General features: G+C 59.5%; 1 protein-coding gene across 1 annotated transcript in view; it reads right to left on the reverse strand.

Moving 5' to 3' along the window:
• Positions 1-1,038: 1,038 nt before the first annotated feature.
• TG (thyroglobulin) overlaps positions 1,039-12,814 on the reverse strand; it is a 231,540-nt gene continuing 219,764 nt past the window's right edge. Inside the window, exons 47-49 of the mRNA XM_062189445.1 lie at positions 2,804-2,938; positions 1,440-1,630; positions 1,039-1,151 (exon numbers count right to left, since the gene is read on the reverse strand). Coding sequence (XP_062045429.1) covers positions 1,039-1,151; positions 1,440-1,630; positions 2,804-2,938 — 439 coding nt within the window. The remainder of the gene's footprint in view (positions 1,152-1,439; positions 1,631-2,803; positions 2,939-12,814) is intronic.

Raw genomic sequence — 12,814 nt, forward strand, 5'->3', positions numbered from 1 at the left:
CGGCGCCCATTCTCCCTCTGTGTGCTGGGGTGAGCGGGACACTGCCGACAGTCTGAATACATGCAGCTTGTGGGAAGGGGCTACAGCAGCTGCAGGGAGATTATGTGGCCCCACCCACCCTCATCTGGGTCTCGCAGAAGCGAACACAGCCGGGGAGGCCGAGGGCTGCTCCTGCACCGTGCCCCCTGCATCTGGTCACAGGCCCCGGCCCAGCCTGGCTCCCGCGCACCAGCCGGTCCCACAGCCCACTCTGGGCTAAGGAGGAGGCCTGTGCTAACGCAGGGTCGAGCTGGTCACAGGCCCCGGCCCAGCCTGGATCCCGGGCACCAGCCAGTTCCTCTGGGCTAAGGAGGAGGCCTGTGCTAACTCGGGGTCGAGCCGGAAGGCTGCAAGGCTGTGGGGCTGCGGCCAGCTCTCATGCTGTCACCCCACTGTCTCCCATGCCTCAGCGTGTCCTGCTCCAGGAGCTGAGCTGGCCTGGCCCAACATCAGACCCAAGGGGTTGCTTTAAACGTGGCCATGTGACTCAACTCTGGCCAATGAGCTATGGTGGAAATTCCCTGGGAAAGACTTTGCTTCAAGCAAAGAGAAGAAGCACTGGGGAGAAAAACCCCTGTCCTTGCCCTGCCTGCCTCCGCCGTGGAATGCGTTCAAGATGGAATGTGATAACTGGAGCTGTGGCAGCCATGTTGCGCCAGTGAAGTCAGCAAGGGCTGGGAGGAGTGGGTTCTTGATGATATCATGGAACAACTGGCCCTCTGGGGCCCACCTTACCTAGGGGCATCCTTTGGTGAAGACATTTTGGATTTGTATTCGGGTACTCACTGTTGTCCATTTGCCTCTCCTGGCTTCCCAGCACCCAGCCCGGGCCTGCTGCGTGCTCCATAACTACCTGTTACAGGACGCAGCAGCCCGGGAGCCCACGCTGGGGAAGATGAAGACGCAGTTCAGCGGCGCGTCCCTGCACACCAAGGCTTTATTGGGAGGGTGGTGCGGTGGGCGGGGCTTGGGGGGCGTGGAGGGGGGACCCAGGGCTGGTCACTTGCTGTAGCTCTTGGAGCCTGGCTCCTCCAGGAGTTCCTCCCTCAGCCCAGCTCCGGCCGCCAGCTCCTCCTCGCTGGTCTTTGCCGACTGCCCGTCCTGGGCTCCGGCTGGAAGGGAAGGGGCACAGGCGGGAGGGTCCAGGCCGGTCCAGGGCTTCTCCCGGACCCCTCGTCTGCCTGATGCTCTGCTGGCAGCCCTTGCACTGAAGGCCGCCTGTCACGGTGGCGTCCTCAGCTCCAGCGCCGCCTCCCCCAGCAGGTGCCTCGGGCCCTCCAGTGAGAACCCCCCACCCCCGCCCCTCTTGCCCTGGTCCCCTCCAGGTCCTCGCCCTGTGTCTCTCTCCTCCCGCCCCTCCCCACCACAGGTGAGCCCTGCCCAGCCCGGGGCTCGGCTACCTGCGGACGCCTTCAGAGACCGGATGTACTTGGACCAGAAGGAGCAGTCGGCTCGCTTTAGGGCCTGGCGATTGGGGAGCGAGGCGCTGAGCTCCTTGTAGGTCTCTCCGCCAGCACCAGGGACGAAGTCGGGCCACGGGGCGGCAAATTCAGGGGCCTTCCTGGAGAACTCGTGCGGGTAGTTGGGATTCCTGGGCAAGGAGAAGCCAGCCACGTGCGCGAGGGAAATCGGTCTCTCGTCCTCTTGCACGCGGTCTCTAGACACCACGTGCATGCTTGTGGGCCCTCGCTCAGTGGAGGGCGCTGGTCTGGCTGCCCCGGGCAGGATCTGCACTGTGGTCCTGGACAGGACCAGCCTGGAGGAGCTCCCTGGGCGCCCTTCCTCGGGCTTCTCTTGGAAAGGGGAGCTGGGGGCCCTGAGTGCCCAGGAGGTCCCCACATCCCTTCTATGCTCATGGCCTCTCACTGCATGCCAGGGCGGTTTCTGGGTGCCTCCTCCCGAGGGCAGGAGGGTGCGTCACGAGCCAGGGAAAGTGCTTCCCCCAGCACCTGCCAGCAAACGGGTGTGCTTGCTGCTGGCCCTGCCCGCTCACCCCGCTGCTCCCCAGTGCCTTCTGGCTTACGGGACTGTCCCATGCTCCCGCCAAGGCCCTGCTGTAACGGGCCCTCCTCCGCTAACAGACTGCACCAAGCTTTGTCTCGATCTGAGTTCCGGCCGGTCTGTCCGGTCGTCAGTAGTTTATAGCTGGGCCATGGCTGTCTTTCCTTGGAGCCTGGCGCGGCTCCAGCTCACCAGAGCATGTCTGGCGAGGGAGAAGGGGAACCAAACTGCCAGGAGGAGGCAGCACCAGGGCCCATTTGGGGACGGCGGGATGCTAATCGGACCCGAGCAGGGGCCGCTGGGAGACAGGGGAAGCTGTAGGGCCATGAGCATTTCACCTTCAGCTGGTGACTACGGCAAGGTGCGCCCCCTGGGGTGCGCCCCCTGGGGCACAGCGAGAGTCGGTCTCTTCCCGGTGGCTTGTCCCCAGGGGGCAACTGCCTGAGCCATTTTGGGTCGGCACAACTGGGATGGGGTTGGGTGCCACTGGCATCTGGTGCGTAGAAGCCAAGGACGCACAGGACCCAACAAGGACTGACCCGAGCCCCGGGGTCACTGGCGCCAAGGCTCAGAAGCCATCAGAAGCAGCTGAGAGTCCCTTAATTGGAAGCTTTCCCAAGGGAGCCCACCCTACACAACAGAAGCGCCGAGCTGGGGCGCCTGGTGACTCCTGTATCTGCGGAGGAGAGGTTGGGTCCTTGGAGACCAAATGAGGCCTCTGCGTTCGGGAGGGGCGGGGCAGGGTGGGGAGGGGCCCCCTTACCCGGACCGGACGAAGTTGGAGAAGTACTGCATGGTTTTCAGAGCCAGGGCCCTCTCCTGCGGAGCAAACTGCCCCTGGTAGGCAGGGTAGAAAGGGAGCCCGAAGGCATACTGCACGTCTGTCAGCAGGTCCAGGCTGGGGACACACCGAGAACGGAGGAGCAGAAGCGGAAGTTTAAGAAACCATGGGAGAAATCAGATGGCGAACCCCGTATCCCTCCCCAAAGACTCTCCCTCAGCTTGCTCGAGGCGTGGCTCGGCCTCCAGGCCCGTGGCCCCTTCAGGACAGACCCACGGCACAGCATGGGTGGATGTAGACCCGGAGCTGGGCCCTGAACGCCAGTACTGGGGAGCGATTCCCCGACAGTACTCACCTACTGTACCCCAACCTGCTAATTAACAGAATGACCACACCTCTGTTTGTTCGTCCGCCCACTGAGAGGGATCCTGGAGAGAGGCTGTGTGTGTTGGGCCCCTCTCCCGCACCTGTGTCACACCCTCACAACGCTTCACGTTGGCGTTCTGCCACGCAGCCTGGCTCAGGGAACTTGGGAATGAATCTGATGATGGAATGGGATGCGGGGGGATGGCAGACGATGGGCGCGAGGATTCCGGAGCCAGCCCAGCGCTCTGGATGACCTGAGCACGAGCCGGCATGGGGGAGAACGAGGCCATGGGGTGCGCTCTGGGAGTGGGGCAGGAGTCACAGGGGAAAGCTGGGGGAGGTTTTCCAGCTGCCTGGGGAGGAATTCGGCTGTGCTCAGAGAGAGGCCTGGCCCGTGCCCTCAGCCTTAGGGATGGAGTCGCACCTGGTAGGGCTCTGTTTGGGAGGGGTTGGCCACACGGGCCACAGAGTGGCTGTGCCCGTTCTCTGCAGTCTCGTGCGAGGCCTGGCAGTGCCACAAAGGCCAATCACGTGCTGCAGGGGAGGCCCTCCAGTCACACGGTGTCGGCTGATCCGCAGGCTGCGGCTAAGCGTGCAGGCAGTCACCCGGTGACACCGACACAGGAGCCCCAGTTGCAACCTCGGAACGCCAGGGGCAGCCTCTCTGGACGGCAGCGTTTCGCCTGTACTGCCACACAGCACCCAGGGTGTGGCTTCGCACTGGGAGCCCCGGGCTCCACACCTCTCTTCCTTCACCTGCTTTTTTTTTTTTAAAGATTTTTTTTTTATTTATTTGAGAGGTAGAGTTACAGAGAGAGAGACAGATCTTCCATCTGCTGGTTCATTCCCCAAATGGCCACAATGGCTAGAGCTGGGCCAATCTATAGCCAGGAGCCAGGAGCTTCTTCTGGGTCTCCCACACAGGTACAGGGGCCCAAGCACTTGGGCCATCTCCCATGCTTTCCCAGGATGGGAAGAGGAGCAGCCGGGACACGAACTGGTGTCCACATGGGAGGGTGAGCAGGTGGAGGCTTAGCGCACTAGGCCACAGCGCCGGCCCCCATCGTCTGCTCTTGATCTGTGTCCTTTCCCTGTAACCAGTCGCTCCTTGAGCAGCTTGTGGTGAGTTCTGTGAGTGCTGAGGGTGGTGTGGGAGCCCCTGAACTTGCCGTTGGTGTCAGAAGGGAGGGCGGCCTTGTGTGGGGATGGAACCCTCTGACCTTGCAGTCGGCCCCCACTTACTGTCAGAAGCAGCCTCCACTTGTGCAGATCAGAGACCCAGAGAGGGTCCCTACAGCAGATGCCACCCCAGGGAGGTGTGCGAAGCGTGCGAGACGTGCAGGGCGGGTAGGACGAGGAGAATATCAGAGTCGGGGTGCCAGCTGCAGCTGCTTGCTGAGAGGGTGCAGGAAGTGGTAAGCGTATTGGAAGTCGTAAGATGCTGGGACCGAAGCGTCCAGTGGCACAGGTGTCTGGGATCCACTCAGAGCGCAGCTTTGCACTTTGCGGTCACCAAGGTGACCTGTTTCGCAACCGTCTCCTCTCAGTGTCTGTTTGTGGTCCCACTTCTTGTGCACATCCCACATCCCTGGGCCCGTGATGGACCCCTGACACCTGTGACTGCCCCACTTGGGACCAGAGGGAGAAGAAAACATCACCGGCCCCCAAATCCCCAGGGGATGACTCGAGGCTCTGGAAGATCGACTGTGTGCCTGGGGCACAGGAGAGGCAGGATTTGAACCTGAGTCTCCCAAGCCCCAGATGGCACACTCTCGGCTCCTCTCTACGTGTGGCAGGCCACCAAGGAACATGAGGCAATCACAGTGATGTCGGTTCTTCACGAGGTTGGCAAGGGGCACGGAGCCAACGACAGCACACCACAGACCCCGTGTGGCGGCTTGCTGTCCCTCGCACCCTGCGTCACGACCCCGGGGGCAGGCAGGATCCCTCCCTCCAGCTTTAGACGAAGCTCAGGCAGAAGCAGGCCGTTTTCTGGCCAGTGTAACTCCAGCGGCGATGCCAGGCCGTGAGCCTTCGTCCACCGGCTGCAAGGCCTGCTGTCCCCTCACCGTGCCGCCTGTGTCTCCTCCTCAGCTCCACTGCTGAGCTCACTGACGGTTCCTTCTTGGCCACCACACCTGTTCTGTGCCAGCCACAGGGGACCCAGGCCCAGGGTTATGCACCCCCCCTCCCCTGAAGGTGTTGGAGGCCAAGGTGAGAAAATCAGCGGTTCCGGCCCATGAGAGCAGCACGCGCACAGCAGCTGGGGAGCCCAGTCCGAGTCACCCAGGGCTGGCGTTCGTAATCCAGCAGGAAGTGGGGAAGAGTCAATGTTTTCCCCAAATAAAACGCTGGGTATCATGACAGATGAAAGACAGCTGTCTATCAAAGACAGGATTACACTGAGCCCTGCAAGAGCAGAGAAAGGCGATAGCCACTCCTTTGGGGCAGGGCAGTGGACAGGTGGGAAGAGGCGTGGCTGTGGACAGGGCGTTGATGGCTGAGCAGGGCTAGTGAGTGGACCCAGGGAAGGACATTTGGGTAGCCTTTGGCAGAGGGGACGCCCTGGAGGGGACGCCTGCTCTGAGCTGCAGCATGGCCAAGCACAGAGCGGGTGAGGGCCGGGGAGCCAGGGCGCGTGGCCAGGTGACGGGCGCCCAGCCCACAGGTCCTGCCGGGAAGTCCACTGTGCTAAGCCGTGAACTTGGAAGTGTTCCTAGCCCAGGGAAGCCTCGAGAGCAGGAGCCACTAAGTGACATGTAGCTCCGCTTCTGTGAAAGGCAGGAAGACAGGAGAGCAGAGGATCGCGTCTTAAGGGGCTGGGGAACACTGGCAAGCCGCGAGCTGGCGGGTCTGGTAGAACAATCGCCGGCGTGCTAGTCAGGAGAACTAGGGCTGAGAGACCGTAGTCACTGCAGCTGTCCAAGACAGCAGGCCGGCGCCAGTGCGGTGTGGCAGGGTGAGCCACTGCGTGGGATGCCGGCCTCCCAAATGGGAGCACCGGTTCAAGTCCCAGCTACTCTGCCTCCTACTCAGCTCCCTGCCAACGCACCTGGGCAGGCAGCGGAAGACGGCCCAAATACTCGGGCCACTGGCACCCGCATGGGAGGCCAGGATGGAGTCCCTGGCTCCTAGCTTTGGCCCTGTCCAGCCCTGGCCTTGTGGCCCTTTGAGGAGTGAACCAGAGGATGAAAGATCTCTCCGTCTGTTGTTCTGCCTTTCAAGTAAGTAAATAAACAAACCTTTAAGAAAAGGACAGGGTGCTGGTATGTTCCCACAATGCTCCTGACCTTACCAATCGCCCACTTTGCTCCCCGTCAGCACTGCTGGTGCTGCTGTGGCCTCCCAGCAAGGGGGACCCCACATCCTAGGGAGCTACGAGCCTTGAGACACATTTCTGAGGCTCCCCACGGCAGCGGCCCTGACTCGAGCCCCGTCTCCAGTGTCTGCAGCCGTCATCCGTGCACGCATGGGGTTCATCAGGACGCAGGATGACCCAGGTTCGCCCCACAGAGGCTGCTGTTCTGCTGATAACGGAGGCGAGAGGCCAGCGCCGGGAAAAGGATCTGCTGCATTCCAGCCCACTGACGGCAACAGGGCTGACTTGAAAGGCTGTGTCTGTCCCTGTGTTCTGTCTGCGGGAGCCAGCTCCTTGGCTCCATCCCCCGTAACACACACTCCCTTTCTTATCTCCGGCCGGCATCTCCAACAGCTGTCTCCGAAGGAGGGACAGGACGGATCAGAGTCCCCAGCTCTGTCTCTGTCTCTGTTTCTGAGATGCTGTTAGAGAGCTTTATGAATAGACGCCTCTCTGAGCGTGCCTCTCTTTGGGGGGCAAATCTCATAGGCACAACTTCAGCTCCTGGTCAGGAACGACTCAGGAGGTAACTACTTCGCAAACGGTTTGTGCTTTGCAGAAGGCCCTGCCATGCAATCCTTTGAAACTGAGCTCAGGGACACAGCCCCTTCCCCGCACCCGAGCACGCCGCGCGGAAGCCCTGCAGAGCTGTTGATTATGGTCCTGAAGCGCGTGGGCGGGCGGACCTCTCGGCAGGCCCGCGGATTACCCTGAAGGCTTCGCTCCCTCCACAGAGCGTCACAACAGAAAGCCCGGAGAAATCCCAGTCTCCCAGACCCAACACGTCTGTTCTCCCTCCCGAGTTTGTGCGTCTGCCCAGGAGCCAACGCCCGGTGCCAGTCGTATGTGTCATCGGGATTACGGAGTTTAATGCAATTCACTGCCTACCATGCACATGGCCCACCTCCGAGAGCCCAAACCTGGCAACAGCTCATGCTTTATGTGTATGGCTTTTAAGGAAACTCACAGGGACCCTGCCAAAGAGCGCTCCCTCTCCAGCCTGTGACCTGCCCCAGGAGAAGGCATGCCTGCTTATCGTGAAGGGAAGATAACTCGGCCAGTTTTCTCAAGCTCCCATTTTTGTAGATTTTTCTTACTGACTGTCACGCTGCATAACAGCATTTTTATTTGCCACTATTATTTTTCTAGACACCTAGTGGTTCAGGTATCTTTTGAGCAGCATTTGCAGGGTGAAAGAAAATGCCATGGAGCTGGCGCTATGGTGCAGTGGGTTAACGCCCTGGCCTGAAGGGACGGCATCCCGTATGGGTATGGGTTCTAGTCCTGGCTGCTCCTCCTCTGATCCAGCTCTCTGCTATGGCCTGGGGAGGGCAGTGGAAGATGGCCCAGGTCCTTGGGTCTCTGTACCCACATGGGAGACCAGGAAGAAGTTCCTGGCTCCTGGCTTTGGATTGGCCCAGCTCTGGCCATTGTGGCCATCTGGAGAGTGAATCAGTGGATAGAAGACCTCTCTCTCTCTCTCTGCCTCTCTATAAGTCTGCCTTTCAAATGAATACATACATCTTAAAAAAAAAAAAATGGCTTCTTAAAGAAGTGATTCAAGTGACTGCCATCTCACTCACATGAAATACAACCTCTTTGCCTGCTAACTCCTAGGCAAACTGCCAAGACCCTGTGTTTGCACTCAGGCCTCTGGCTGCCTGGTCCTGCTCTCTACCCTCAGTCACACCCAGGCCTTGCTGACGGACTCCTACCCGCTCAGCTCAGCACCACAGTCCCGTCCTCCTCTGTCTTGGTTCCCGCTCAAAGGTCACCTTCTCAGCAGGCTCTACCCTTGCCCTGGCCACTGACGTGGGTGCCTCAGGACGTGCCCTACCCAGTGCTGTTCTGAGCCTACTCTGCTTGCTGATGAGTGTGTGGCCTGCCCGCCGATGTACCAGCCGCCCCCGGCCACCGCCGCTGCGTGCCGCCCACCGCAGCCGTAGTCCCAGGGCAGCTCTTCCCTGCCTCGCAGGCCACTCCACGCCATCAACAGGCCTGGGGAAGAAGACCAGGGCCTGGGACCCTCACAGACACCACGAAGCTGTCGGCTGACGCCACGTCACCGAGGACGTGCAGTGTAACCCTAACACGCCGCAGACTGGGGGCGGTCAGGTCCCGAAAACCATTCCTTCCCATCTAAACCAGGAAGCAAGCTTGCAAATCACCCAGAACAGTGAGGCTGCTGGACCCAAGTCCAGGACCTACCTCTTAGTATTTCCTTCCTTCTGCCCACCAGCCCGCCCGCTCTCCCTCCCTTCCTCCCTCCTTGCTCTTTTTTTTCCCTTCCTTCCTTTCCTTTCTTTTTTCTTTCCCTCCCTCCCTCCCTCCCCCCCCCCCCCCCCTTTCTCTCTCTTTCTTTCTTCTGCTTTGTTAAGTCCAAGGGAGTCAACTAAAAAGCTACTGTTTTGAATCAGGAATGCTAATGGCCTCTGGAATGCAGAGACATCTAGGATGCAAATGATGGCTGTGCAAAACATCTGGAATTTATGGCTTCCGGGGTTGGGACGAGTTATAAAAGATGCTGCCTCATTAGTCATTTTGACTTTTTTTTCCTGTTTGCTCAACAGGGAAAGAACCTACTGACGAAACGCTGAACACCTACAGTGTGTGAGGTTTCCAGCACACGTGACCTTGCGTCTTCACTCTGATGCAGGTACGACTGCGCCCGTTTCACAGATGAGGACACAGGCAATGGAACTTGGTCAAACGCAAACGGCTCATCGATGGAGATGAGAATAAGGCGCCAGCTGATTTAACCTCAGAGGATGTGTTGTCACTCAACTGGGCCGCCTCTTACTGAATTAGAAGAATAGTCTAAGTTCTATATGGAGCCCGGTTAGGGGTCCAATCCCACCCCCACTGCAAGATAAGTCAAAGGTGGTCTCGGAACCATCTTCTGCACCCTCGGGGCATGGAAATGACACCCCAGCACATAGTCTGAGGAAGGGTGGTAACCACCTCAGCCTGCTGGCCACTGAATGCCCTGGAGACCAGAACTCCACGGTTGCCATGGCTACCGTGGCAGGTGCAACTGAAGGAAGGCTGGAGACAGGGCAGTCGGCAGGGGGCGGGGGCAGGCTGCCACTTCCTTGCTCTGGGAGTAGGGCTTCTGTTTATTTGTGAGACAAAGGAGTTGGACAAGACCACCCTCCTGGGCTGCTATCCTCTGAATTTGAATCGTTACCCCGCCTCTCATCTCCCTCCTGGATGGGCACCTTCAGTTTCAGAGACAGACGCCTTGCGTCTCACCTAGCGGGCACGCAGAGAACCATGATGTTGTTCCGTGAGCCATGGACAACGGCCTGCGAGAGAGCGACAATGTGTCCCAGCGTGCTGGCTAGCTCTTGCCAGGAGAGTTAATGTATGCTCTCAGGAATGGAGGCAGGAGACAGATGGCTGAGAATGTAGCATACACACATGTATTTTAAGTATAGAGACTGGAGCCAGAAATAAAATGAGAGGTGTGACAGAGCAGAGAGAGAGAGGGAGGGAGAGCGAGCGAGCGAGCAAGCAAGCAAATGAGCTGGGGAGACAGAAATCTTTTTGGAAGGAGAAGATACACTTGCCGATAATTAAATGAGTTAGCTTCTGTGCTACAAGGACAGCACCACACCGCCACCGTGGGGTGGGGACGCGGAGACCTGCACAGGACGCTGTCAGGAACCTGTCTGGGCCAAGAATGAGAGGCAGCTCTTAGCACTCACGGTATCCCAGGCCATGTCCTACATGAGTCAGGGCCTGTATTACCCACTTTTCAGATGAAGAAACTGAGTCACCGGGGAGGCTCCATGACTCGCCGGAGGCTACCGAGTCAAAGGCAGGGCGCACACCGGAAGCGGGAGACGCTGGAGTCCCTGCCTTGAGCCAGGCCCTCGTCTGCTTCGTCACAGCAGCAACATCTCCGCTCTGGAAGCTGCAGCCGTGGGACACGTCCTTCCCCGGGGCTTCCCACGCGGTCCTGGCGACACCCGGCCTTTGGACTTCCGGCCTCCAGACGTGGGGACAGCACCTGACACTCCTGGCCACCAGGTCTGTGCCGTGTGGGCCCGGCAGCCCAGGAAGCTAATACAGGCAGGGTCCCAGTACCACAGATCCCGGCAGGACCTTTGCTTTGCTTTTTTTTTTTTTTTTTAAGATTTTATTTATTTATTTGAAAGTTAGAATTACACAGAAAGAGAAGGAGAGGCAGAGAGAGAGAGAGAGAGAGAGAGAGAGAGAGGCCTTCTATACACTGGTTCACTCCCCAATTGGCCACAGCAGCTAGGGCTGAGCTGGTCTGAAGCCAGGAGCCAGGAGCTTCCTCTGGTCTCCCACACGGGTGCTGGGCCCCAAGCACTTGGTCCATCTTCTACTGCCTTCCCAGGCCATAGAAGAGAGCTGGATGGGAAGTGGAGTAACCGGGACTCGAACCGGCGCCCATATGGGATGCTGGCACTGCAGGCGGCAGCCTAACCCGCTGCACTACAGTGCCGGCCCCTGCATTGCTTCCTTCCCTCCACTCTGTAGCAGACATATTCCTGCTGTCTTGCCACTGTGCGTTTCAGGATCCAAAGGTGTATGCATGCTTTTGAGGCCCTGATGAACTGAGCAGATGGAGGAGCGAGAGCCCAGGGTGCAGCCAGGGCAGATTCTGGATGCCATGTCCTACCCTGGGCCTCCTGGGCCGTGGGTGGCCACAGACCTCTGCACTCCCAAGGCCCCTTTTATCTCTGTCCACGCCACGGGGCTTTCTGCAGCGTCCCTTCTCTCGCATGCCCCTCCGGGCCGGCACCCTGGCCTGCTCTCTTCCCACAGCCTGGGGACAGCTGCTGGCATCTGGACAGGGCCTCTGGTGGAAACGATCAGAGGGCTCGAAGCGGAGACTGGGGGTTTTCGTGGAAGTAACTGTGGGTGCCTGCTCTTCCGTGCACCTCCGCTGTCTTTGGGTGGATCGCGTGGCACTCCTCGAATCTCGGGCTGTGCTCTGGTGGAAATGTGGAAATCCAATCCCTGGCGCGTGGCAGTTAAGAGGTGGATGCACTTCGAGGCGACCAGGCCACAGGGGAGGCGTGCTCCCGGCTCCCGGCTCAGTACAGAGGAGAGAGGCCGGAGGCAGCTGGCTCCCTGCCCACGTGAGCACGCAGCAAGGCCCCCACCCACGATGCTGAGGGTGAGTCTGGACCTTGGACTTCCAGTCTCCAGAGCTGTGAGCACCACATTGCCGCTGGTTATGTATCACCCAGTCACTGCAGCCCCAGTGCACTAAGCACGCCTCGTCTGCTATACAGGGATAGCCCTTGCCGCCCTGCTGCCTTGCGGGGCTCCGGACGCTTCTGTGGAGTGCGAGGGAAACGGAACCACCTGCCTGTAGCAGCCAGGTAAGCAACGGGAGCTCAGGGGACACTGGACCCCGGGCGGATCTTCAGCCTGCTGAGGCTGCTGGGACCATGGGCACACCCGGGAGGCCTCTAAGCTATGAAGTCCGGGCTACATTTGACACAGTGGTGAAGATCACACTTGGGACATCCGTCTTCCACACTGGAGTGCCTGGGCACCAGGCCGTGCTCTGCTTACAACCTGGCTTCCAGCTAATGCACTCTCTGGGGAGCAGCAGGTGACGGCTCAAGTGGCTGGGTCCCTGCCACTCACGTGGGAGACCCAGATGGAGTTCCTGGCTTCTGGCCTTGGCCGGACCCAGCCCCACTGGCTGCTTCTGGCATTGGGGTAGGGGACAGGGGAAGGAAGACCTCTCTCACTGTCATTCTACCTTTTGAATAAAGAAAAATAAATTTATAAAATTTAAATTTTTTTCACAGTTCTGGTGGCCCTAAGTCCAAACCCCATCTGAACCCAAATCAAGACATCAGCAGGGCCACACTCGCTCTGGAGGCTCCAGGAGAAATCCGGCCCCTCGCTCGTCCAGCTCTGGGGGCTGCCAGCATTCCCTGGTTTCTGGCCGCCTCCGCCAGTCCTGGCACCTCCCCTCTGCTGCACAGGGCAAGGCTCCCTCTGCCTCTCTCCCACAGGCTACTTGTGACTGCAATGAGGGCCCACCCAGGAAAACCCAGGAGGATTTTCCCAACTCCAGATGCTTCCTTACTCACGTCTCCTTATAGGAACTTCCACAGCTTCCAGGCATGGGGACCTAGTGCCTGTGGGCAGCCTTCAGCCAGCCTATCCCGGGACGCTGCCAATTCTAACAGTAACGTCCCTTGAAGCCACCCAGCTGGACGCGCTGCTGTGTCCCCGATGCTGTCAGTGCCAACCCCAAGAGGGCCAGACATGAG

This window comes from Lepus europaeus, chromosome 4 (assembly GCF_033115175.1).
Source record: "Lepus europaeus isolate LE1 chromosome 4, mLepTim1.pri, whole genome shotgun sequence".
NCBI classification, from domain to species: Eukaryota; Metazoa; Chordata; class Mammalia; order Lagomorpha; family Leporidae; genus Lepus; species Lepus europaeus.